The sequence below is a fragment of the Castor canadensis genome, chromosome 8 (assembly GCF_047511655.1).
Source record: "Castor canadensis chromosome 8, mCasCan1.hap1v2, whole genome shotgun sequence".
Lineage (NCBI taxonomy): Eukaryota > Metazoa > Chordata > Mammalia > Rodentia > Castoridae > Castor > Castor canadensis.
In genome coordinates this window covers 49,317,131-49,344,229 of record NC_133393.1, presented here as the reverse complement: position 1 = coordinate 49,344,229, position 27,099 = coordinate 49,317,131, and the positions used below count along the sequence as shown (strand labels likewise).

The following is a 27,099-nucleotide window of genomic DNA, read 5'->3' as shown; positions in this document are numbered from 1 at the left end:
GCTGGCCTTTAACTTGAGATTTTCCTGCTGGGATTATAAGCACGAGTCACCTACCTGCATCCCCTGCTTGCTCTTGCCATTAGGGAAAAATATTCTGCCTTTCACAATTAGTTATGTTATATGTAGGGTTCTTGCAGAACCCTTAGCCTTCATCAGATGGAGGAAGTTCCCTGTATTCATTTGCTGGAGTTCTTGAAATGAATGTGGGATTTTTTCAAGTGCCTTTTCTCTACTGAGGTGACTCTGTAGTTATTTCTCAGTTTATATGATGAATTACATTGGTTAATTATGAATGTTAACTCAATCTTGTATTCCTTGGATAAATTCCATTTATTATATGTTACTCTCGTCCTGTATTGCAGATATCAAATTGCTAAACTTTTGCTTAGCATTTCACTCTATATTTTGTTTGGACAACTATCTTTTAAAGAGACTTGGGTAAGAATAAATCCTGCGTTTATGAACATTATTATTACTGCTTCCTTGCTCTTCATTCTCGTGCCTTGTCTGTCTGCCTGAAGGATTTCCTTCACCTTTCCTTGTAGTGCAGGCTGCTGGTAACGTCTTTCAGCTCATGCAAAGCTGAAATGTCTGTTCTCCTCTCTTCAGTGTGTCTAGTCTGCTGTATGAATCAACTCTACTTTCAACTTCAATTGTAGTATTTTTCATTCCTCAACTTCTATTTGGTGGTTCCCCCAATCTGCTTGGTTATTTTTGTAAACATGCTCTTTAATCATCTTTTTAAAAAATATTAATATCCTTTAAATTGCATTCAATAACATTTTGAGCCTTTGTAGGCCTGCTTCTGGTCATTGTTTCTGCTGTCTCTTGCTGATTTAATGTGCCTGTGATTTTGATTACAAGCTTATATTGCTTGAAACCCTCGCTGAGTTCCCCCAAAGGCAAGAGGAACTTGTATACATATATTTATGTACACTTTCCTTTTTTTTTTCAGTACTGGGGTTTGAACTTGCACTTGCTAGGCAGGTGCTCAGCCACTCGAGCCATGTCTCCAGCCCTATTTCAGTATACTCATGGGTTATGGTTCCCTCAGCACAGGCAAACTTCCTTGCAATTCCAGGGCTATGGGATAAACATGGGAGGGAAGCAGACAGATTTGTTCACAGACTGCCCTTACACTAGGTCTACCCTTTTGGGCTGTTGACTCTTGAGGTCCCCTCCTGGTTCTCCTACCTTGGGCCCTAAGCTTTGTCAGCCATTCTGCTGTCCTTTCCTTACCCTAGGCTCTGAGAAGCAAAGTTCTGGTTGGCACGTAGCAAGTCTACTAAGGGTAAAAAATCATCATCAATACTCTAATTCCTCTGAGTTTCTGCTTTCATTAAAAATTACTTTGCCTTTGGGAACTGTTGCTCAATGTTTAGCTCAGACATATTTAAAAGGCATTTTCCAGATGTGTCCTAGAATCTATTGTTTTCAGCTGCTTCCCTTCAGCCATGCCAGAAACTCAACTTGTTCCTTAACAACTCACAGTATCCAGTGTGTCCTGACTCAGAGGCAATAAAGTCAGATCGCACACATGTAGGACCCAGGATGGCTGGGGTCATCTCAGACCCACTAGCAGCGTGAACGTGGAAGCTTATTTAGCACTCAGTGCCTCAGTTTCCTTCTGAGTCCACATGAGAATGTGATGAGGTAATTTATGAACAGCCCTTACCACAGACTGGCCCTGGTAAGGACCTGAAGAAGCTGTAATGATCAACAGCTCACCCCTCACCAAATGGCAAATACCTCTGGTCTTTGCCATTCCAGTTTATGCTACAGTGCAGCAGGCATGACTCTGTGCTTGCACTGATGGACAGAAATCATCCAGGAGTTAGTCACAGACAGACAGCCCAGCTGCCCACACAGACGGCAGAGCAGAAGGCAAGTGAATATCAAGCTGAGAATGTCATCACTACACAGGCCTGAGTGCACACACAGCCCTTTACAGTTAATCTGAAAACAAGCACTGATAAACAAACATGATTTTCAATTCTGTATTCTCATGGTGGACAGTCATCATGTGCTCCAACAGCCATCTGAAGCCAATAGTCCTGGTTATTAAAAATCACGAAGTTGTACAAATGTTCTCCTCCTCTGTGAAAACCATGTTCATTCTCCCTCCAGGAAACAGGGCTGTCTGCAAAGCCTTGAACTGACAAGGTAGCCCACGGAGCCAACTTTGGTTCATCAAAGTAGTGACTGAAAAAGAAAGATAATTCTTAATAGGGAGTTAGGAATGTCCATATTTTAAAAATTGACTCAAGATAAGTGGTACTTCTGATATTCTAATGAAGCTTAGACTTTAGCTTTATTTATAAAAACTGGGAGATGGCAGATTAAATTCCTGATGCTATACTGTGAGTTCCATAAAGGTCAACCAGTATACCATGCACAAAACAAACTCCAGCAGGTTCAACACTTCCAACCCTTATTCTGGAAGATTATTTAAGAATCATAGAACCAGGCTGGGGTGTGTGATCAGTGTAGAGCACTTGTCTAGTGTGTGCTAGTGTGTACAAGATGCTGGGCTAGATCCCTAGCACTGCAAAAAAAAAAAAAGAATCAAAACCAAAAAACCCTACAAAATTTGTAAGAATTTCCCTCACCTGGCACCAGTGGCTCACATATGTAATCCTAGCTACATGGGAGACTGAAATCAGGAGGACTGCAGAATGAGGTTAGCCCAGGAAACTAGTTCATGAGACCCCATCTCCAAAAAATAGCTACAGCAAAAACAGACTAGAGGTGTGGCTCAAGCAGAAGAGCACCTGCTTTGCAAGTGCGAAGCCCTGAGTTAAAACAATAATCCCACCAAAAAGGAGAAAAAAAGAATGTTCCCCCCCTCCATTAAGAGTGATGTTCTTGTTCTTATTTGTTTAATGAAACTACAGAATAATGCACCAGATTTTTTTAAAACCCAAACTTCTTATTGAAGAAAATCATAATACTAAACTAATAATTGTGAAAAGGGATGTTAGATTTTAAAAAGGAAAACATTGAAAACTTAGATATTTTAAAGGAAAAGATTGAGAGCATATGCTTACTAAATGGGATTCTGCTCCAGTTGGTCTTTAAATATGGGACTTGAGTGTCCTCGAATTAGGTACAATGGCACACTGTAGTTATCTAGAACCTCACCAAATGACATCTGTGCCCAGCGATTCGCAGAATTTCAGCACTGGAACACATCTAGGAATGACTCAGATTCAGAGATGATCAACTTTTCCTCCCTATTTCTTCCCACCCCATTTCAGAATGAAACATTTTGCAGAACTCTGATACTAAAAAATAAACCCTAATTTGCCCACAGAATACTGCTGTTTTCAAGTGATGCTACAACTTGGACTGCATCAGAACAGCCCAGGGAGCCGAACCAGGAAGGAGCAGCTGCCTTTCAAGAAGCAAACCCAGCCTCTGCTCTTCTCGTAGGGACAAGTGCGTAGTAATAGCATTTTCCTATCAGCACGGATAATTATGCTGCCTAAAATGATAATGTTACTTTACTTTGGGCCCAAGCAAGAAAGAAAGGGAACTACGTGAAGGACCCTGCCTCGTGCAACACTAGCAATGTCCTGGCATGGCACCAACAAGCGAGACATAAAAGGCAAAAAGAGTTCTCACCTCAGTTGTTCCAGGAGGACACCAATCTTCTCCGGAAGTATGAAGCCAGTGATTGTACACAAGTAAGCTGTGGCCACCACTGTGCTCGGCTGAGGACAGCAATAGGTTGATATGAAATTATTAGGCTCGTTATTTCTGTCACACAAAAAGGAAAGAAAGCATATTTAGAACCACTACATAATCACATCTGAAGTATTAACACGTATTGAAAACAAGCAGCAAGCCAGAGCCCCGCACAATCCTGGGAGTTCAGATACCCACAAGTCGGCATTACAGAAGACAGCACCCAGCCAGTCGAAGAGCTCCGGGGCGCTGCAGGATGTCTCTGGCTGTCCCCCGAGCTCACTGCTCTGCAGCACTGGGCACTGCACATCTCTCACTGTACTCAGGGCTACTTTTGGCCAGTGCTCCTGAATCTGGTATTTGGAGAAGTATGACATCATCGTTGATTCTTCTGTACCTGAAAACATACCAGGTAAGACCATGTGAACATTGTGTACAACTTCAGTGAATCCCTGAAATAACTCCATTCCCATGGAATTATGAGAATCAGGTAAGATTAAGTAAAATGAGAGCTGTGCAAAGCACTAATCAAATTAAAACCATTTAAAGCTGGTTTCAGCTCCATGTGTCAAAGCTCTCCACACTTTTCCTGTAAATGCACAATGCTTTTACAAATATTAGCCCCATATTTGTTTCATTTACTCTAATCAGAAAATTTTGGGCTGGCAGAGTGGCTCAAACAGTAAGAGCACCTGCCTAGCAAGCATGAGGCCCTGAATTCAAACCCCAGTGCTGCCAATAAAAGAAAAAAGAAAGGAAATTTTAACTTAAAACATAAAACCCAGAGTATACTCTATATACAAATGTTAGTGAACTCTACAGAGAGGAACATATACAAGAAACAGAAAAGGAACTGAATGATGATAGAATCTCATTTTAAGCTTTCCTTTGAAAATCCAGTTTTCAGGGAAGTTTGCATAGCTAACAACCTTGGAAGATAGAAACAGGGCCCCTGCTCCAGAGCACAGGGCAGGACTGCTTACTGTCTGGTACAGTAGAAATACCATTTCCCTCCCTCTTGGTCAAAAGTCAGGAGGCTTACTGCCCATTATAAAAAGTTACATTTCCTTAAGATCTGGGTTCTGTCCCTGTCATGCAACCCACTGCATGTGCCAGCACCACTGGACCAAATTTGTGTCACTCTTGGGAACCGAGACTTGGTGAACTGGTGCAAATGCTGATTCTATATGTGATGGTTAATTTTAGGTGTTGACTTAACTGGATAGAAGGGAAAGCAGTTTCTGGGTGTGTCTGTGAGGTATTTCCAGAGGCAAGTGGCCTGTGAGTGGGTAGAGTAAGTAGGGAAGATCCATCCTCAGTATAGCAGTTCACCATCCAACTGGTGAATTCATGCTCTCCTGGAGCTGGGACATGCAGCTTCTCCTGCCCTTGGATATCAAAATTCCAGGTTCCCTCCCCTTGGGACTCCAGGACTTGCACCACAGGCTCTGCAGGTTCTCAGGCCTTTGGCCTTGGCTTAAGTGACACCATCCTGGGTCTCCAGCTTTTAGGTGGCCATGATGGGACTTTTCAGCTCCACAAATGCATGAACTATTCCCCCTAATCCCTGCCTATCTATTTTTCAGTCTCCCCCCAACCCCCTTCCTTCCTTCTCTCCCTCCTTCCTGGCTTTCTGGAGAGCCCTGACTAATGCACGACAGCTACTGATCCTGCTGTGAGGAATGAAGTCCTTTGTCTCTGATCCAGTAGTTACTCCTTTTCTGCCAGCATCTATAAGACTGTAGCAGGCCACTGTGTTAGCTGGCAAGCAGAGTAAATCTCAAACTTTTCATAGTCCCTAAAAATCTCTTATAGCAATTAGCAGTTGTAGGAACAGAATGCTACATAGAGCCCACTGCATGGATGGTCCTCATGGAAGACTTCACAGGACCAACTTCAGGAAGTTTCTCTGCCCTCATGTAGGGGGAAAAAATGGCACAAAAGCCAGGACCCAGGAAAGCAATCTGGAACACCCCATGACCAAAAGTCTCTCATGGGGGCATTTCCACAATGGACTCACGTGCTTCCCTATCCTGAAAAGGAGGGTGCTACACCACCACAACTCCTAACGATCGGTTCACTGTAATCTTCCACAGATACGCTTGTAAGAGGAGCAATGCATGTGGCAGTTGTAAGCAGGTTAACACACCTGATGACATAAAACTCTGAACTAAATTTAGTGTTAAGTCACAACAAATTTAAACTGATACTTAATGGTATACCTGAGTTACTACGATCAATAATGACAGAGAGATCACATGCTGTTATAATTGGTGTTAATTTAAAATATTCTAGCCAAGGACGTTTTAGGTAAGCTGGAAGGGGAGAAGCAGACAAAAGTTAGCTTCTCTGAAGTCACTCTCAAGATCCTGGGATCTACATGTACCCAAGAAGATTGAGGCAGATGGCTTCAGACCTAGATTATCCCCAGCTGTGGTTCTCAGTGTGTCAGAAGGTTCAAGCAGCTTCCTGAATGTTGATGCACTTATGCACACATATCAATCCCCCATTACTCCTCTTTAATTAGTAATTAGATTTCAAAATCATCACATCATTACAATCATTTATCCTTCATACCTGTACGATGCCACGCCAAAAGAAAATCAAATTTCAATGGCTTCTTTTCTTTGAAGGACCAAGATACTCTTTCATACTTCTTAGAATCCGGGTTAGAGGATAAATCCATCAAATCAATGGAAACAACTTTAAAAATGGAAAAAGGAAGAGATATTCCATTCATATACACAAAGCTTGCACTGTGAATAAAGTGTTATGCTTAAGAAGTCAGAATTTGGGGGAAGTTTACAAATAGCACAAATTACTTTCTTCTTCACTCCTTTTGATTCATCAAGTCAAAACTATCCTTCAGTGGGCATTCCTAGCAGTGAGCGCTGCTAACAACAGTTGTTTTAAGTTCTTCTCTTTCTGAGGTCAAAGATCAAGGGCAGAGGTGCTCAGGCGTCAACTCTAATCTACTTAGGAATGCAGCAGCCTTAACTACTGATGCCCACAGCAGACACCATCAGCAGAATCACATCTCTCCACCCCTGGGTGAGTTTCTACTAGTCATCATAAAGGCCTGGGGAAATTCTTTATAAGAACTAGTTGTTGACTTCAACACTGGGTTCATTACTTTGAACTTTTGGCCCCAAACATATCTAATGACTAGCCTGATCCTATGTGCTTTATAAAATGCAGCAGACAATGGAAGAGAAGTACAGTCCACAGACTCCTGAAGCCCAACCCACAGCTCCTGGAGTCAAAAGTTTCAAAGGCAAGAAACAGCTGCACTTTCCCAACAGAGATCAGAGTGGCTCAAACATTTAGGTTCCGGCTGTGGCAGGAAGATATCGGGCTTGCTAGACACTGATGGAGCACACATAATACTTACTAAACTTCATGGCTTTTTTGCCAGAATACCGAGATGGACGACCTTGAAGTCCAGCTTCTTCATAAGTGTCTTTATCCAGAGATAAAATTAACTTCCCTATAAATCAAGCAACAGTTCCCATAAAAGAGATGCTAAAAACATCACTTATGTTCTCTTACTAAGAAAGCAAGATAACTGAGCAGTTAGAAATCAGTGTAGTGACTGCATGAGGACCTTGTTTATAATACATGGATATTATCTACACATATACTCATGCATGTATATTATTTATAGTAGTGAAACTAGAAATAATTTAAATTTCCATTGAGAAAGGAATTTTCAAACAAATCATGGTATACCCATTTTTTCAAATATCTTTAAGACATTAAAAACTAAATTAGGGTCAGGCATGGGAATACACATTTATAATACCAGCACTTGGAAGGCTGAGGCAGGAGGATTGAGAGCTAGAGGCCAGCTTGGGCTACACAGAGAATTCCAGGCCAATGAGTACTATGTGGCAGGGCCCTGTCTCAAAACCAAATAAATAAACAAAGCTAAAAAAATAAATAAATAAATAAACAAAATTTGTAAGTTAGAACTATATGCACTGTTATGTAAAGATGTCTCTGATATGTAGCTTGGACAAAAATAACATTGAGAAACAATGTAGTATTATATAACATACATTTTAAAAAATGTGTTTATAAATGCATAGAAAATTCTGGAAGAATTAATACCAAACTATTCCATCTAAGAAGGGAAGTAAGTTTGGAGGAAGCAGAGACCTTCATTTTGTTCTATATACATCTCAATGATTTGACCTTTCTTTTTTTTTTTTTTAAACAGTAGGCATTTCTTTTACAATTAAAAAGAAAAAAGAATTTTGTTACCATTTGGTAGCAGGGCAACAGTGTTATCCTCATCAATATTGGTATTGTATGTGAGTGCATAGCACGAGCCTGTAAGAGAAAAGTCCAAGGATATCAAGGTAAAGACCACACACCTTCAAAATGTCAATGGATTACTTTCACAAGACAACAAACCTTCCAGGGAGGCACGGTCAGTCCCTGGCACTGCCCCACCTCACTCAGTAGCCCCAACACACAGCGTGGGTGTGTGAATCACACAGGAGGCCAAGCTCCAGCTAGTTCACTCACTAGGGTCTCATTTTCTGTAAGTTTACTATTATCAGGCAGAAAATGGACACAGAACGGAACCTGAACCCTCGGGGATGCTGACAGAAAGGCACAAAGTAAAACACCAGGTACATGAACACAACTTAGAGGCAGAGTTCTAGGTTAATATTCAAAAGCTTCTCAGCCTTTCCTCATCTGTTACTCGGGGATCGAAGACCTAGTTCACAGATGCAGGATGTAAGGTATTTAACAGTGCCTGCCAAAAGTGTCCATGCCATTAACAAAATAGTCTTGGACTTCACAGTGGATGAAAACAGTAACGTTGATGAAAACGAAGACAGGCTGTCCAGTTCCATCTGCAGCCCCAGCAGCGTTTGACTGAGTAGCACTGATGTAACTACAATTCTTCACAGGTCAACTGGAGAGGACAAACGTAGGAGCTACAATGAGGCTAGTCCGTGGCCCGTGTACAGTGGCTCAGGAGGTGAGGGTGGAACCCCTAATGACACTCTGAAATACAACTTCAAACAATGGCTCCTAGAAACGACTGAACAAACCTGTCAATCTAGCAGATGTGAGACACAAAATCTAAGAAGACACTGAACCGAAAGGAGCACCTGGCCCAGTAACCAGCAGCTGTGGCTGCATCTGACACAGCCACTGTGGGGACAGCTGAGAGCACAGTCTCTTTGCAGTGACATCCCCAAGATCAGCACATGTGAACAGAGATGGCAGACTTTCCTCTCTGTGGATCCTTGTTTTATGATGACAGACATTACATTACAGCACCTCCATCCTAGGCTTGGAGACAAGTGTAATAAAAAACTGCCACCTAACGAGGATGCAGGAAAGAGTAAGATGGGATGCAGGAAAGAGTAAGATGGGATGCAGGAAAGGAGATGGGAACGAAGCACTCACTTGACCACACCACTATCCCCACAGGCTCTTTTTAAAACAAGAGGAACCCTCTTACAGTGCTGTGGTCTCCCTGTAGTTCCTCACTTTGACTGTTCATTACATGACAGTACAAGGTTTTTCTTACCTTTCTTTACAAAGGTGTTGATGAACTCCTGTGTTATTAATTCATGAAGAGGCAAATTCTTCACAAAGTAATAGGGTCCAGTTTCCATGACCAGGCTTTTCAGTTCTTTCGGTAGCACCCCACATTCAGGAATGAAAAATGAAACCTATTGGAATGCATAATCCAAACAAGGTTTTAGTGAACTTTTATGCAAATCACTCACTATTTCTCCACAGGTTTTACTGGAACATGCAAACACACCCAACAAGTCTCTTAAGTTAACCAACCAAACTCAGGCAAAGAGAAATTTGAAAATTCAAGTTTTTCATTTCTGCAATGCAACACACGGTACTGGAAAGACACTAGGCAGAAACATTTTAACTGAAAGGTCTTGCTTGCATTTTACCTTTTTCAAATGAGCAATGTATTTTACGTTCTGTTCCTCTCTTTTTTTTTTTTAAGGAAATAGCCCTTGAATAGGGCTAGATTTGTGTACCCTGGTAGGAACTTCTCCTGGCAGTATAAAGAATGAAGGAGCATTTAATCACTAAGAGGCTGCCCAGAAGCAGAAGTGCTTCTGGAGGTTTCCATTCTAGACAGAGAAATTCAACAGGTCAGACCCGACAACTTAAGGCATCTATCCCTAACATGCCTCCTGGGATGCGCTTGCCAACCAAACCAGAGCTGTCAAACCGAGCAGATTCAAATGCGGCCCAAGGGCTGGCAGCTTCAAAGACCCTCTCCTGAAGCTCCAACACATCCGTTCCTGAGGGATCTCAGAAATCAATCCGGCCGGTCAACTTGAAGGGTAAAATGCTCAAGTTCTTATCGTTGAATTTCCCTGGAGTTTCTGGAATATCAGTTTATAAAAGCGGGCAGCATGCGGGGGCTGGTTCAGTTCTGGAAAGATGCGCAGGTGGGAGAGGGAATCCAGCAGCGGAGGGACGGGGTGGTGGGGAGAAGACCCAACCACCTAAGAGAGCACTAGAGCTGCACCTCACCGCCTCGCAATTCCCGGGACTCGCGCCCCGTGGGCGGGTACAGAATTGGAGTAAGTAGCCAACCGAAGGACAAGCCCCGTCCCGTCTGTTCCTGGGCCCCGCCCTGCGCTACAGACAAGAGCACTGAGACTACATCTCCCAGCATGCACCGCGAGGGTCCCGCCACGCGAAGCCGAGCGCAGCTCCCACCATCCTCTCCACCGGCGACCTAGCGCGGCCTGCCTCACCCGGTAGTTATGATAGTGCGTCTCCACAAGATGCCGGTGGCGCGACTTGTCGTGGCCGAAGTTGGATTTCTCGCAGACCAGTAAGTGCCGAGGCGTCTCTCGCAGTCTGCGCAGCGTGGCCATCCTCACCACGACGCCTGGCGCTCTGTCCCGCCGCGAGCTCGGCGCGCCCCGCCCCTACTGTCTGCTCCGCCCCTGCTCTCCGCTCCGCCCCCACCCGGGCATGCGCAGTGCGCGGCCGCTCGAAGCATGGGATACCTGCGATAGGTGGAGGTTAGGTGAGCATTGCGGGGCTTCTGAGTTCCTTACGCGGTGAAGAACTCACGCAGAAGCTCTTTGGTGGGTGTCTAGAGCCGCAACTGCAGTCTCAGAAGGAAGCTGGCCCTTGCCTTTTCAAAGCCGCTTTTCCTTTATCCCTTCCATCCCTCGGGGCTGTGGTCACTTCTCCCCAGGACCCCCAGGACCTGGGCGGGACTCCCCGAGGAGCTGCGGCTGCGGCCGTTGTAAGAAGCAGGGAACGTCACAGCGCAGAGTGCAACGCAGGCGGGAAATGCAGCCCACAGTTACGGGACCCCAGCCCACGTTGGGGGGTGCACGCCAACGCTGCTTCTCTGACTCCGCACGGTCTGGTTATGCAGGACCTTGTCATCCTGCAGTGGACCTTTTGGCTTTATTAACACACTGCTCCTTTCCAAAACGTAAGGAAGTTTGTGTGGGAAGACAATACACAATTTATGCAATAGGACGCCTTCGGAGCCACTTTCAAAAGCCCTTTTAAATATCCCTTAAACCACTTTCAAAATTTGTTGCAGTGGTAAATCTCGTGTCATTTCCCCACTGTTTTTAAAATTAACTCCAAGTATTACATTGCTCCATGCTTCAACTGGAGATTCACAGCTCCAGTTCTGCACAAAGGTTCTGCCGCCTATTAATACTGCCCCAGGCTGGTGACCAAGCCTTTAGCATTTGAGCATAATAAATTGAGCCTGGTGACAAATTGTACCTTATATTCACAGACACGTGCATTACCAAAACTGGGCATGACTTTCAACAATTTGGTACGTTAGTCCTAAAACACAGGCCACACCAGATATTAAATTACAATGGTGCCCACGTACCAGTAGGTTGAAAAGAGACTCTGCTACCCACACGGTGATTGGGCTCAGCCTATGAACTGGGGAAGGAGAGGGGTGCAAGACATTGAGGCCTCTGCAGGGGTCATTGTTTCCATTGCTGCTGCTGGTGTCAGTTTCCTCTCTGCTGTCTGAGGATAATTTGGGCTGTGAGGTCAAGTTCAGGCTCAGCAGGAGGGAGTCCTCCATTCATACCAGGGCCTGTAATGGCTCCATCTCCCAGCACTGCTGCTGCTCAGTGTAATGAGATGGTGGTAAAGGACTCCCTGGCAGGGTTCCAAATAGCACAGCCTGGTCACTATGGTGCTTCTGGGTCTGAGAACACTTGCTTTCCTTTCACAAACCATACATCTCAAGATAGGATATTTTTGCAAGTATGTAGATACTATAACTGGGTTATGGATTTGTGCGTTGACCCCTGCAAGCATTAGTTTATTTAAAAGCCTAAAGGAGCTCAATTAATACGTGCATAAATTAAGATCTCTCTGGCTCCAGTATTCAGTAATTATATGAGCTCAGTAAAAGCTGATTAATTCAGACCACTTCTTCCATATTTCTAATTATTCCATTTGGACTAAGCTAAACTTTATATTATATAGCAAAATTTTAATATAGATAACTCAAATTTTAAAAAACTCGAATCCAGGCACTGGTGACTCATGCCTGTCACCCAGCTACTTGGGAGGCTGAGATAGGGAAGATTGCAGTTCAGGGCCAGCCTGGGCAAATTGTTTGAAAGACTCCCATCTCCAAAATAACCAGAGCACTGGAGATATGGCTCAAGCTTTAGAGAGCACCTCCTTTGCAAGTGCAAACCCCTGAGTTCAAATGCCAGTCCCATTAAAAAAAAAAAAAAGAAAGAAAAATACTTTAAGGAACAAAATTAATTTAATATGCTAATTTGAAACTATTTTATCTATTTAGTAAAAGTTTATGACCCAAGGAACTTCAATTAGGCAAAATAGGATAAATAGTGCTAACCATTTTGCTACTTATTTATTTATTTGTGGTACTGGGGCTTGAACTCAGGGCCTACACCTTGAGCCACTCCACCAGCCCTTTTTTGTGAATGTTTTTTTTTTGAGATAGGGTCTGTTGGAAATATTTGCCTGGGCTGGCTTTGAACCGTGATCCTCCTGATCTGTGCCTTCTGAGTAACTAGGATTACAGGTATGAGCCACCGGCATCCGACCTGTTTTGCTTTTTTCAACAAGTATTTACTGATCCCTTCTATGGTCTAGGCTCTGTGCTAAGTGCTGGAACATAGCAACAACATACAATCTGTCAAATAGGCATGGCATGGTATGTTAATTTAAGAATAAAATAAAACTGGGAGTAGTGGGGCACACCTGTAATCCCTGCACTGGGGAGGCTGAGGCAGGAGGATCACAGGTTTTAGGCCAGTCTGGGCTACATAACAAGTTAGAGTCTGTCCAGGGCTATACTCAAAAAGTGGGGCTGGGACGGTAGCTCAGTGGTAGAGTGCTTGCCTAGCATGTGCAAGGCTCTGGGTTCAATCACCAGCACCACAAAAATTAATAAGATAAAATGAAAGTGAAACATAAGTTTCTTGTAGTGTTGGTTTTTGCCTTATTTTTCCACACACTTCAAATATGTATGCCTTATATGTATATACATATATATACAATATATATGCAAATATATACCCGTGTTTATGTAAATGGGTGATAGACAGATAGATGGAAAGAAGTTTTTAGTTTTTCATGTTAATTTCAGGCTTTTATGTATCTATTGGAAAGGAGAAAAGGAAGGGGGGAGGGAGGGAGGGAGGGAAGGCCCTGCCTCCAGCAGCTCAGAGGCTGATGAGGGAGGTGGACAGATGTGTGATGACTGCAGTGCTATGGTCGATGCTGAGGCAGAGTTTGCACTCTGCGTTAAGCACAGCGGAGGACAGCCTCGGTATCCCGAGGTCCAGAGAGATAAGATGCCCAGGGCATGACTGGCTGAGGTTTCGGGATGAACCTGGGTGGGCTGATGAAGAAGGGAGGCAGCCCAGGAAAAGTGTCTTCGGGAACTACAGAGAGCTCCGTGGGACCAGAGTCCGCACAGCGGGCAGAGTGGAAAGCACTGTGGGTTCTCGTTATTCACAGTAGTTAGGTGCCGTGACCTTGACTCAAACCCAAAGTAGTGAATATGGAGCTGTTCCTCCTAGTTAAGATCCTCCGAACTGCTGGTCACAAAACTTAAGCCAACCAAAGCACCATTGTGTTATTTAGGTACATTTACCAAACCTACTAGTCTCAAAGTTGAAAACCTCTTCTATGTAACCCCTCCTGTTGAGCACCTAGCAAGCATTTTTAAATATTCTTCCACAGCCTCCTGATCTACAGAATCTGCCTTGCCTGCAGGTTTAATGTTTGTCATGTCAAATCATCTTTGACACAGGTGAGCCAGCTTTCTGCTTCACAGTAATGCTGCCTACAACATTTGTAAAAAATCAGATGCCAGCTCATGAATCCACAAATGTAGCCACTTTTCTGTACTTTTTTTGTGCACTATAGATGCTACTTCAGCATGTTCTTGAGAGGCCTCATGCATAAGGGGCCAATTTCCCCTTCTTTCTTTGGGATGTACTGCTTTATAGCTTCATCAACATCGACTTGCCAACAGCCCTGAACCTTCCACCTGGAGGAAGCTTATCTAACACACGTCTGCCACAGACACCAGAGCCCCTTGCTCTTAGGGACGCCAGACAGAGCTTCAGCACAACTCTGAGGGGCCATTTAAAACAGCAAGATCAGCAACAAAAACCTGAAAGATGAGAAAAGCATGGCTGAATAGACCACGGAAAGACACTTGTGTAGAGGCTGAGAATGAGAAGGTCTTGCTCACCCTCTGCTGGGGACACCTACATCCCGTGACTCAAAATTCTTCCCCCTGCCTCAGGCATGTCTGTGAGTGATGGTGAAAATGATGGGAATTCTGACTTGGTTGCAAACCAAGTGTAGTGGGAATTTGCACACACAAATTCTGTGAATAACGAGGACCAATTATAAGGCTAGAGAAGAGGGGGGAGGTGGGCCAAGGGAAGAGGCTTGCTTTTGTCCCAAGAGCTGTGGATGACCAGTGATAGCACTTCCAGTAGGGGAGTGGCATGTTCTGTGTTTTGGGAAAAGCACTTTTGCTGAGTTAAAGTGTGGCTTAAGGAGAGGAAGACAGGTCAGGAGGGAGCAGTGTCTGGGCAATGGTGAGTGTGAATGAACTGGGCCAGGCACCTGTCAGAGGAGCAGGAGCCTTCAGGTCCTGGCAGTGGGATGGACTTGAGAGGTAGAAGGAGAGAAAGAGGACAGGGAGTGCCCAGGACAGGGAGTGGCTGGCTGGCTATGTGGTGGGTGTAGGGCCATAGTAGAGAGACCTGGCCTGGGCATTAGAGACTTGGGTCTAAGTTCAAGCTCCATGTCTTAGATTTGTTCCGTAACTTCTATTCCAGATTCTCATCTTAATATATAGATTCCATATATTGGAATAATAGATGGACAGTCCCTTAGAGTGACTTTGAAATTGGATGAGCGCTGATACCTTTTACCTAAATTAGCAAAGTAGCATTTGGGGTAGGAGGGGAAAGGAAGAGTCCATTTGGATGTGGTATGTTGGACTTGCCCATGGTCACCTGTGTACAAATATCCCATAGCCATCAGGTACATTCCCCTGAGGCAGGAGGAGAAGCTGGGTAGGGACACATGGACTTGGGATCAGGAGCAGACAAGTGGCTGCCATAGTCAGAGATGAATAGTTCTAGGATCACAGGGCCACAGAAAAGCCTGGGGAGTTCCAGCATTTAAGATCAAGAGAGCAGCAGCAGGGGCAGAAGGAAAATCGAGAGTGATAGGGGAAGTGATGGGGGAGTCACAGGGGGAGTAATGGGGAGAATCATGGGGGGAGTCAAGAGAGGGTGTCCAGGAGAAAGTGATTGGTGTTGGGCTCTGGAAGCATAAAATGACAGTCACAGAACTCAACCCAGGAGATCTTTCCATCTTTCCCAGCATCTATTCAGATGAAGAGATCAAAATTCAACCAGCTACAGTGAGTAGCTTGAGGTCCTCGTGTGATTCCATAGCAGGACACCCTAATTTCTAATGAGCAATAAAATTATATTTCTTTAACAAATACTCTAAAATTCAAATTTGTTCCTGTTCAGCCACACTGGAATTTCTCCCAATTTGATGAAATTAGTGAGATTTCTGCTGGGTAAGAACCGTTAACCTCTCTGTGCACTAGGATACTGCAGTCAAACTCTGCATCTTGAAATCATTTTTGCCATCCACACAGATCCACTCTTCTAGGGCTGATCTCTCATCCTACATCCAGCCTGTCACCACCCCTTTTCTCTGAAAGTTCTAGGATCTGCCCTACCCCATTACCATTTTGTCCCTACTCCCATCATCTCCTTCTTTTTCTCTCTCCCTGTTTAGAATTGTTTTAATTGAGATATAATTCATAACCTTTAAAGTATAAAATTCAGTAGTTTTTAGTATATTTGTCACTGGAGGTGAATGGCAGGCTCTTGGTGTCACTGAAGACACTGTGGACACACAGAGGAGTTTTAACAGAGCAAGGTTTAGTGAAGCAAGGCAATATACACCTCCATAGGAGATTGAGGGCAGGCAGCTCGACTGAGCAGTCAAGTGTCAATAGGAAACACAAGTCCACCCTCCCAACGGAATGAGGTCCGGCCACCCGACCAACCAGCCGAGTGCACTGAGCTCTCCGGCCTTGGGCACTTTTATGGATAAAGTTACGTTAAGGCTATGTACATACCTGCGGCGATTTCTGAGAAATGGAAGGGCTTTCCCAAGAACAGGATAACGGGAAGTGGTTTACCTAATTAGGTGTCCGTATAGCCAAGATGGCTGCTGGGGGACTGTTGACCACTATAGCAAGAAGTCTCAAACTGGTCAGCCCTAACTCCAGGATAATGATGGCGCACAATGTTTAGCAAATGTACCCGGATACAGTGTTGCACTCTAGTTCCATGTTGGCACTAGGAGGGTAAGCACAAGGTCCATGCCACTTTGTCATCCCTTAGGAAGAATTGTGACTAATCTATGGCCAAAAGCTCTGAAAGGACTCTAAATTAACATGCTTGTTTATATGTGTTATTTTTGTAAATACGTAAAAGCAATTGTCTCTTCACATTTAGATGTTATCTCAGTCACCTCTAACTAAAAATGCAGGCATTCAAAAATTAACTCTCACGCTCTGTATTAAAAAAAAAAAGTTGGCCATTTTAAAACTCAAGCAGCTGTTTTGGTTGTCTAATTGGGGACTTGTAAATGGGACCTTAAAGTTTGGTTATTTAGATCATGGATCTTAATCTGTTTCACTCTGTCGTAAATATAATTTGGATTTAACTCTTTTACAATATATTGATCCATTAACAGATGTGTTCTTGTAAATTGTTATATAAGAAAGTTTAAGATCACTTTTATTCCACAAAGCTTCAGTGAAATATGAGGATACTAACAAAATAATAAGCATATTTTATTAAAAAAAATTTTCTCTAAGTTAAAAATTTTGCAAAAGTTATTCCAAAGTACAAAATTTTGAAAAAAATCAACAAGTAGGTCTATCAAATGCTGAATTGTTTTTCAGTACTTTAACTACAGCTATTCTAAGTCTTTGCCATTATAGTTTTGATCCTTCCCTGGAGCATTTGCGGTTGGGCTCATAGAGAATGACTCTTAACAAGTACTGATCTGTCAAATGAGTTAGGTTTTAAGTACTTGCTTCTGTTGAGTTTTGTTTTGTATTTTCCTTGTAAAATTTTGTGACTGTTGTCTGTTGATATTCTACGGAAGTACAACTTCTAATAACAACATCTTGAGCAACATTGTTTTTGAGATACTAAGATGTCACTTATAAAAAATTAAAGTTAATGGACTCCAGATAAGCCCAGCCTAAGAGTCACTTCTTCTACACCTCTTTGTTTTGGCTAAAAAGGGTCTTATTGGCACTGCGTCCCACATGACCTGTCTGTCACTTCTCCTCCAATGCAGAATCAGATCGGACTTAACTGGGACATCTTATCCCAGCAACAAGAAAAGACTTACCAGGACAAAGCTTAATCTGGGTGATAAGAGACTATCCAGGGACAGTCCCTCCCTCTTGCTCAGAAAAGAAGTTCTCAGATTCCAAATGGAGTCACTTATGCCAGACCTCTTTCCAAAGTAACTAAAGCCAAAAGGTTGTAAAGAAATGGATCATAAGCATGGTTACCTGACTCTAAAGCCAATGCTTTGGATGGAATTGGAGAACATCATTCTGAGTGAGGTTAGCCTGGCCCGAAAGACCAAAAATCTTATGTTCTCCCTCATATGTGGACATTAGATCAAGGGCAAGCACAACAAGGGGATTGGACTATGAGCACATGATAAAAGCGAGAGCACACAAGGGAGGGGTGAGGATAGGTAAGACACCTAAAAAACTAGCTAGCATTTGTTGCCCTTAATGCAGAGAAACTAAAGCAGATACCTTAAAGCAACTGAGGCCAATAGGAAAAGGGGAACAGATACTAGAGAAAAGGTTAGATCAAAAAGAATTAACCTAGAAGGTAACACCCACGCACAGGAAATCAATGTGAGTCAATGCCCTGTATAGCTATCCTTATCTCAACCAGCAAAAACCCTTGCTCCTTCCTATTATTGCTTATACTCTCTCTACAACAAAATTAGAAATAAGGGCAAAATAGATTCTGCTGGGTATTGGGGGGGGGGAGAGGGAGGGGGCGGAGTGGGTGGTAAGGGAGGGGGTGGGGGCATGGGGGAGAAATGAACCAAGCCTTGTATGCACATATGAATAATAAAAGAAAAAAGAAAAAAAAAACCCACAAAAAAAAAAATAAAGCCAATGCTTGTCTACCTTCCACCTGGACAAAAATTAGACTTTCTATTACTGGCTATTCCTATAACTCTATGCCCCTTTCTGTGTATGGATATTAACAACCTCTTAAAAACATGTGGGCTATCCAACTCATGCCTCAGCTAAGAGGCCTCAAAATTACATCAGACATAGGAATGGGGAGCAGGGAGGAATTATTTATTTCTCCCTAATCTGCAAAATCCTGTCACTAGAGGTGGCTGATGCTCTAGACATCATAGCCCCAATCCTCATGGATTTTCAGGGACAAATCATTCTACTAACAGTAGTGGTCCTAAAAAACAAAAAGGCTTTAGATATGCTCACTACTGCACAAGAGGGATCTACTCTATTCTTGGGAAAGACTGCTGCCTTTGGGTTAATAGATCACGACAAGTTCAAACTAACATTCATAAACAAACCCACCAAACCTCTCAACTTAGAGAATGAGCCAACTGAGGAAAGCTGTCATGGGAAAACATGTGGTCATGGTTATCCTGGCTTCTCCTTCTTGGAACCTTCAATGTCTATTTCACTTCTTTTAGCCACTGGGCCTTGCTTTATTAATGTTCTAACCAGATTTGTTTCTTCTCGTCTGTAAGCCATAAAGCTAAATGATGCTACAACCTGGGTTTTATTCCCTTCAGTGTGGCCCTCCACTGCCTCTTAGCCCCCTGGATCAGGTTTTTGCACAATTTTATTGCAGTATTCAGTTGGGCCCCACCGTGCACCCACAGACTGCTCCATACCCCTCTGCCACAGCAACAAATGTGTAGGCAGGGATTGGTTTGTTGTTCTGTCAGGGAGGAATGTAGAGGAAAGCCCCTCACTTACAGAGGCATGGCAGAAACAAAATACCAAGAGCCAGGTGCAATAAGGAAGGAGGGGCTGAGTGTGTGAGATGGTTCTGCATGTGGAATTCAAATCATGATCTGAGAAAGAAACAACCAATCAGTGAAATTCCAGGTCAATGCTATGAAAATCTGTATCCAACCCTGTATCAGCACAGTAGCAGCACTATGCAACTTAGTCTTGCTGCAGGGTAAGACCAATCCTCCAGCAGAATAGTAAACTGCTCAGGGACTGAGATTTACTGCATCATTTCATTGATTTATCTGGGATCACTGTTAAGTAATGCTTGCAGAGCTTTATTTAATACTCCTCCCATGACTTTTACAATGCTAGTGCACATGTTCAGAGCTCAGAAAAGCAGATAATGAATTAGCACTGCTGTAAAAACGGTTTCAACCTCACAAGCTGCACCCCTTCCCTAGGGAGTCTTTTGGATCCTAGGGGGTCCAGGCACCTCACCTGGAGAACAATTGTCCGGTCCTATATAAGACTTGCTAAAATTGCACACACTTTAACCTGAAGGGGGCGCTCAAGGCCTTCCCCCTCATCCCTGCCCTCCCATTCCCAACCTTGGGCCAAAAGATGCCGGAATGGAAGACAAAGGACCCCTTAGTTTTGCTTATTCAGTTATTTATGTGACCTCACCCTCTACCGTAAGTCCCTGATACAACCGCATCATCTTTATTCCATTTACTCAGGGCTCTGGCCCTCTCAGGAGTACAAATAGGGCCCTCTGTTACTGGAGACAGCATGAATCTGATAGGACCACTGCAGCCACCCGGGCCTTTCTGTGCCTTACGGGTCACTGGTGAACACGGTCCTGCACAGTGCCTCGTGGATGCTGTTCCAAGCTGTTAGCCCTCCCTGGATGCTGTCAATGGCACACCCAGATCTGTGCCCTCAACAACCTGGTCAAGCCCACTGTCCCATGGCCCTGGGAGCAGGACGCACCAGGTCACCTCTTTAACCTCCCTCCCATACTTAGCCTCGTGCTCCCAAGTCACAGCCCATGCCAGGGAATTGCCACACACCAGTCCTCCCCACCAGCCTGGACCTCTTTGTCTTTGTTGTCTTTTTTCACCTCTGAGCCCAGGCTGTGCTCAGCTTGGGCATCCCTAGGGAGACTCAGTGGGCACTGGTGTCCTGACTTTGAATTCACTGAGGACTCTGATTTGTTTGCCTCCAGCTGCTGCCTTTCCCTTTCCACCCATTATTTTCCCTGTTTTACCAGTGATTTATGCATTGCTTCAGCTTTACATCTCTGCACCATTCAAGTCTGTCAAGTCCATCAAATTGTTTTAATGCCTGCTATTTGTTTTCCATTTTTTCTTTTTCTCCTTGAATTTCCTTCATATTCCTTTAAGGTAAAAGTTTCTTGCTGCCAAGTTATTTTCTGTGATTTTTTATTAAATGGTTTTAATTTAAAAAATAAAAGCACATGGTGAAAATTGAAAATGATAAAAGTATACATATGGAAAAACAAGCAAGACCTCTAATCTCTGTCTCTAGAAGGAATGGTGACAGTGGCTTCCCATATTTCCTTCCGGAAGTTCTCTGTGCACATAACAAGCAGCCCTGACTTTGGTTGCACCCGTAGGGGCTTGCTCTGCACAGTCCTGGACCTTTTGTTTTCTTCTTAACCCTGTATCTTGGGGGATTGTTTCATGCCAGGACATGAAGAGCTAGCCCAGCATTTGTAAGAGCTCCACTGTAACATAAATCAAGCTGTGTCTGGTCTTTTCCAATTATAACCAGTGCATCAGTGAAATATGTATGTACACAAGAAGTACGGGATCAAATTGGAGAAAAAGAGTTGTTAGGTCAAAACTATTTACTATTTAGTCAACACTGGGGCTGGGGATGTAGCACAGTGTTACAGCACTTGTCTTGCATGCATGAGGCCCTGAGTTCGATACCAAGCACTGCAAATAAAGAAAAAAGAAAAGGTTAATAGATACTGTCATAATGCCCTCCAACGAGGAGAATGTTGGGAAAATTGTTCCCTGTGTGTTCCTTGTCTTTTGGTTTTATTGTAATTTTTACCATGAAGAAATATTGGAATTTTATGTGGATAAATTCACGTTTGGCTTCTGGTTTTTGTTTCTTCCTTAACTCAGCTCTACTCCAGTTCAAGATTTTCTTCCTCTCCTGTGCTTTCTTCTAGTCCCTTTGGGTTTTAATTTTGGCATAAAAATTTTAACCTATCTACCATTTGAGAATTAGAATGGAGGGAGAACTCCCCCCATAGCCAAGTAGTTATAAGATTTATCAGATGATTCGTATTTTCCCGAGTTTGGATGTCTCCTCTGTCACTTACCTTTCTGTGTTCTTCTAGGTAAAGAACAGTCAGGTGCAGTCACAAGAGGAGACACAGGAGAGGCTCAGGAAAGAAAGGTTTATTATCTTCACAGGTCCTAGAGGCATGGCATGCAACACGCCCATGTGAGGAGGCCTCAAGGTGACCAGAGGCAGAAAGCAGCAACAGCCAGGGAAGAGCCCAGGCCAGAAGCCTAAACTGAAGTGTCCGGGAAAGGCACAGCATGGCAGGGTAAGCAGCGTAGGGCTGGCTGGTGTGAGCACTCTTGGTGGACTCTGAGTGGCAGGAGAGGTCTCCAGGCACCTGGCACCTGCCCTAGGGTGATTAGGGCAGAAGAATATGGTCGTTGTGGGGACAGGGGCCAATCAGGGGAGAACAGATTCATACCAGTTAGTTCTGTACCAAAGGCATGCTCCAGCTGAGCCCTTGCTGTCTCTAAGAATTGGCTAGACCCAGGAGGGGCAGTGCAATGGTTTGGCTAAGTGGCTCCCCATGGTTATATGGGGATGCTGTAGAACCTTTAAGAGGTGGGAACTGCCACATGCCAGGAGAGAAAAGGAAAGAGGAGGTCCCACTGGGAGAGTCCTCAGCAGGACCCATGTAGTGCTGCCTGACCCAGGGTGGAAGGGACTGTGTACTAGCTGGGCAGAGGTCATCCACAGCACTCCAGAACTGGAACTGCTTGTTCCCAGCTAAGCCTCTCATGGGTTCATTTCTTCTCTCCCTCTCTTCTCAACAGACATAGGAATTGCTTAGGGACATTTTCCCCCAGTACCCAGTCAGCCTGAATGGGATTTTTGAAGCTGGGGTGAATTGGGCGGCAAGCCTAGGTTTTTTAGGGAGGCATTTAGAATGCCAGAATCTAAGAGATGGGAGAGCCCGTTTCATCTATTGACTCAAACCTTGGTCCCATGAGTCACTCAGTGCAGCACCAGAGGCCCAGGCTGGGTTTTACGGGGTCCCTGTTCCCCTCAGGGAGACCCAGAGGAAGGTGATGAGAGTCAATCTTCCATTTTCCACCCAACCCAGCAAGCACCTCCCCTCAGCCCATACTCCCGTCCTCCCTGCCCCCTTCACAGCAGTTATCATCATCCAGTGTCATTTACAGCCTGTGGTTGTTTGGGCAGGATCTGAGCCGACTAAAAGATAAACTCATGACCAGTGGACTCTGCCTGCTCCTTCTGTGTCCTGCACCAGCTGTGGCCCATGCAGATATCTGAGCAGCCAGTGAGGACAGTGCTCCTGATGTGTGTGGTTTCCTCTCCAGACAGACTTCATGTGGGCACCACTGTGCACCGCGATGGGGCGGCTACGTCCCAGACCAGACCTAGCCCTTTCCAGGCTGGACATCTCTAATCTGAAAATGTGAAATGCTCCAAAATCCAAAGCTTTTTGAGAAATGACTTAATGACACGAGGCTACAAGTGGACAGTTCCACACCAGGAAACTTTGTTTCATGCACAAAATTATTAAAAATATTGTCTGAGATGACCTTCAGGCTGTGTGCATAAGATGAATGTGAAGCATTAATAAATTTGTGTTTAGACTTGGGTCCCATCTCAAGATACCTCATTATGAATATGAAAATACTGCAAAATCTGAAAAAAAATCTGAAATCTGAAACACTTCTGCTCCCAAGCATTTTGGATAAGGGATCCTGAACCTGTACCATTGGCCACCCTGACCTTGCCCACCCCTCTAAGTGGCTGCTCCCCTGGCCCTCGTCAGATGAGGGAAGGGCTGAATTTTTTTCCATCTGTAGGACTCTCTCCTGCCTGGACCATCATGGAACCATTCTCCATCTGTGTTGGGCTTTTAACAATAGCTAAGGCAGAGGATTGCGAGTTTGAGGCCAGTCTGGGATCACAGGAGACACTGTCTCAAAACACAAATGGGACCAAACAACAATAACATAAACAAAACATACCTTAAGGAACACAAGTTTTAGAATATTCCTCATTCAAAGTCAAGGTTTTTGAACATTTATCCAATCTGTTTGGCTGGAAAAAAAAAAGGCAGAGACAAATGAATCAGTCTTTCCATCTGGCTCAGAGAAGTGACTTGTCCACCTGGAACTGATTTGGCTCACTAGAAAACTGGATGTGATATCTGTGTTTGTATATTTGTCTTTATTCTTCTTTTAAAAACTACTTTATTTTTAAAAAGGTTCATAGACTTTATTTTTTAGTTTTACAGAAAAACTGAATGGAAAGGACGCACACACTTCCCATACACCCTCTTTCCCCTGACGCTCACCCACCTCACTGCCTCCTCTGCTAACCTCATATGCTAGTATGGCCGGTTCTCCCAGTTGATGAACCTCATTGGAAGGCCACAGTTCACATTAGGATTCACTCTTGGTGGCGTACATTCTATGGGTCTGGACAAAAGTGTATGACATGTATCCACCAATAGAGTATCACAATAATTTCTCTGCCCTAAAAGTCCCCTGTGCTCTCCTGTTTACCCCCCTTTCCTGTGGTCTGCACTCTCATCCCTCCTTTCCAACCCCTGATCTTTTTATGGCTCCTATAGTTTTGCCTTTAGAGTTTGAATCATGAAGTCATTTCAGATTGGTTTCTTTCATGTAATAATATGCATTTAAGTTTCCTCCATGTTTTTGATGTCTTAATAACTTGCCATCCTTTCTTTCCCTCTTTCTCTTTCTTTCCTTCCTCCTTCACTCCCTCCCTCTCTCCCTTCTCTCTCTCTCTCTCTCTCTCTCTCTCTCTCTCTTTCTTTCTTTCTTTTTGAGACAGAGTTTTGCTCTGCAGCCCAGGTTGGCTGATAGCCCATTTCTTTGATGGATAATATTCCATTGTTGGGATGTACCATAGTTCATTTGAAGGGCATCCTGGTTGGCTAATTTAGGTTTCAAATTAATTTTTATTTTATCATTGAAACATACATATATGCATCTGAAGAAAAAAGCAAAACAATACAGATAAACTTGATAATTCCCTCGTCACTACTCAGCTTCCTCCAATTTCCTCACATTCCTCAATGTACGGAGTGAATTATGGGTCTGTCGCTGTGTAACACATTGTCTCAGTAAGCACTTTGTATCCTACAGTTTCCAAGACCTGGGAATTTGGGAGTGTTTGATTAGGGTGCTAATGGCTTGGTTTTTCAGGAGGCTCCAGTCACCCAGGGCTACGTCACCTGAGGGCTCAGGTCGGCTGGAGCAGCCCCTCCACTGCTCACTCATGTGCTTGGTGTGGGGATGAGGAGGCCCCAAGCTTGCCTGAGTCCTCACCTCGTGGCGTCCACCAAGCCCGTGAGAGCTGAGAGAATCCTCACTCAGCTTCTTCTATGACTGTCCTGGGAAGTCACACACTATCACTTCTACAGTCTAGTCTGACGCAGGTCACAGGAGGGGTGTGAACACAGGAGGTAAGAATCTCTGGCGACTGTTGTGGACACTGACCACCATAAAGAGAAATTCATGGATTTTTTTGTGGCTTTTGTGGGAAAGTTTATATTTAGAAAAGGGAAAAATGACAATCTCATAAGTCTTAAAGTAGTATTTAAGCTTTACTGATACACACAATATAAGCAGTATTAAAACAAATCTTAGGCAGGTGTGGTTACACATGTCTCTAATTCCAGAACTCACAAGGTGGAGGCAAGAGGATAATAAGTCTGAGGCCAGTTTGGTGCTATCTAATGAGACCTTATCTCAAATGACCCAAATAAATGAATAAATAAATACATGAAAATAAAACAAATATGATGCCACTTCATAGCAAACAATTTGTGTTCAGGAATTTCAAACATCATAATAATAGGAAAATTAAATTTTTAAATATTACTATATCATATGAGGACCAATCTGTTAATGCCTGGATACAAGAAGATTGCAGGAGTCAATTAATTTTCACAGATTTAAAATCTCCCCACTGCTACCACAGTGCTGGATGTGTGAAGGAAGGTCTGTATTTTTATGTGGCACTAAGTTTTACTTCTCTTTCTAAAAGATCTATTTCCCTCTTGCCCATGCTCTGATTCGTGCTGGGTGTGGGCTCACATGTCTGACCTGAGCTTTGGCTGTCTCTGATTTATAAACAGATATTTGCCTTATAGTACTGTGATCCCTTCACTCCCACTCCACAGGAGGTCAAAGTTGAAGTTCTAGTCTGTTTTGAAATATGACAAAAACACGGTCCCTGGAGAGAAAGAGGTAAACAGGGTGAAAGGTTCCGGCAGCAGCAGAGGTGCAGACACACCTGAAACAGAAGACACCCTTGGGATCATAACACTGCAGAGCCACTGTTTACTGTCCTGATTCAGGGCCTTTTGACCCTGTGCAAGGGTAAACTTTGGAGTACAACAGTGTGATCATTCGGAAGAAAACTCACGTCAAAACTCTTGTTGGTGTCTCCTGCTGTCACAGGTACAAATGTCCCATGACTTCTGGGCACTCGTCCTCTGCACTATGGTCCAGTTTGGTCATAAACCTGGGGTCCTCTGGGTGATGTTTAAGCTAATCTCAAGAGTTTAGATGCCATGGGACATTATTTAATCACATTGGGAATACTTAATAAACATTACTGAGTATATAGTATGTGCACAGATTTATATTTCCCGTGACAAGTCAAATCAGTTATATGATGTATTTACTAGTGTATCATTGGTCTCCCAGTCCCAGACACTAGGATGTCAGCTCCCTGAAGACAAGGATTGGTGCCTGTTTTATTGACTGCTTTGTCCCCAGTACCTGGAAGAATGTCTGGTATATACTTAGCATGTAATAAATATGTGTTGGATGAATGAATGAAGAAGGCACAATGCTAGTAGGTACTAGCAGCAACACACAGGCTCCATGGAAAGCAATCTGCATGGGTTTTCTGATTTTAATGTCCACAGCAACTCCACAAAGTAGGCACTGACATACCAACTTAGAGATGAGGAAGCTGTAGCTCAGGGAGGTTATGTAATTGGCAGAAATGCAGGCGCTGGGATACAAATGCAGACTCACCATGGTTGTTAAAGGTCTTATAATGCAAAGGGGAGCCCATCTCAACAAAGAACCATTCTGCTCCAGATTCCTGTGGCAGCAGGGCATGGTGGCTCACACCTGTAATCTCAGCACTTGGGAGTCTAAAGCAGGAGGATCACGAGTTAGAGCCCAGCTTGGGCTACATAAGGGCCCAGAAGGAAGGAAAGGCCAATGGCTGTCTTTCCGGGAAGCATCCACTTAGCAGCTCAATTACACAATCACCTCAAGGACTCCCAGTTTTGTTGGTGGTAGTTGAGATGCTCCTCAGTTCTTGGGGACAACATTTAAGATTAGGACACTGTCCCAGGTGCAGCAAAAGAACCACAAAGTGTAGGAAGATAGCAAAGAGTGACCTATTAGCAAAGCATAAAGGGTGAAGTGGGAAGGTCAGCCAGGGACCCAGTGGCATGGAAGCTAACAGGGCTTGAGACCCTATCCAATAGGGTGGGGTTATTAGATAGTCTGAAATCAGGGCCC

General features: G+C 43.9%; 1 protein-coding gene and 1 long non-coding RNA gene across 6 annotated transcripts in view; both read right to left on the bottom strand.

Moving 5' to 3' along the window:
- Positions 1-1,983: 1,983 nt before the first annotated feature.
- LOC109698943 (ribonuclease P protein subunit p40) overlaps positions 1,984-27,099 on the bottom strand; it is a 31,491-nt gene continuing 6,375 nt past the window's right edge. Inside the window, exons 1-9 of one of the 5 annotated variants that reach the window (XR_012450766.1) lie at positions 10,446-10,636; positions 9,239-9,383; positions 7,951-8,019; positions 7,079-7,174; positions 6,265-6,390; positions 3,886-4,084; positions 3,625-3,759; positions 3,048-3,192; positions 1,984-2,202 (exon numbers count right to left, since the gene is read on the bottom strand). Coding sequence is in view for 4 of the 5 variants with exons in the window: in XM_074082971.1 (XP_073939072.1) it covers positions 2,004-2,202; positions 3,625-3,759; positions 3,886-4,084; positions 6,265-6,390; positions 7,079-7,174; positions 7,951-8,019; positions 9,239-9,383; positions 10,446-10,568 (1,092 nt within the window). In the remaining variant the exon portion in view is untranslated. Of the gene's footprint in view, positions 2,203-3,047; positions 3,193-3,624; positions 3,760-3,885; positions 4,085-6,264; positions 6,391-7,078; positions 7,175-7,950; positions 8,020-9,238; positions 9,384-9,869; positions 10,384-10,445; positions 10,637-23,550; positions 23,624-27,099 lie in introns of those variants that run through there. The other 4 variants (XM_074082973.1, XM_074082971.1, XM_074082972.1 and 1 more) reach the window with 4 other exon arrangements.
- Positions 19,920-23,541, bottom strand: LOC141425702 (uncharacterized). Its single transcript, XR_012450767.1, has 2 exons — positions 21,624-23,541; positions 19,920-21,228 (listed from the first exon to the last, which is right to left on the bottom strand). It is a non-coding gene; the product is annotated as an uncharacterized lncRNA (long non-coding RNA).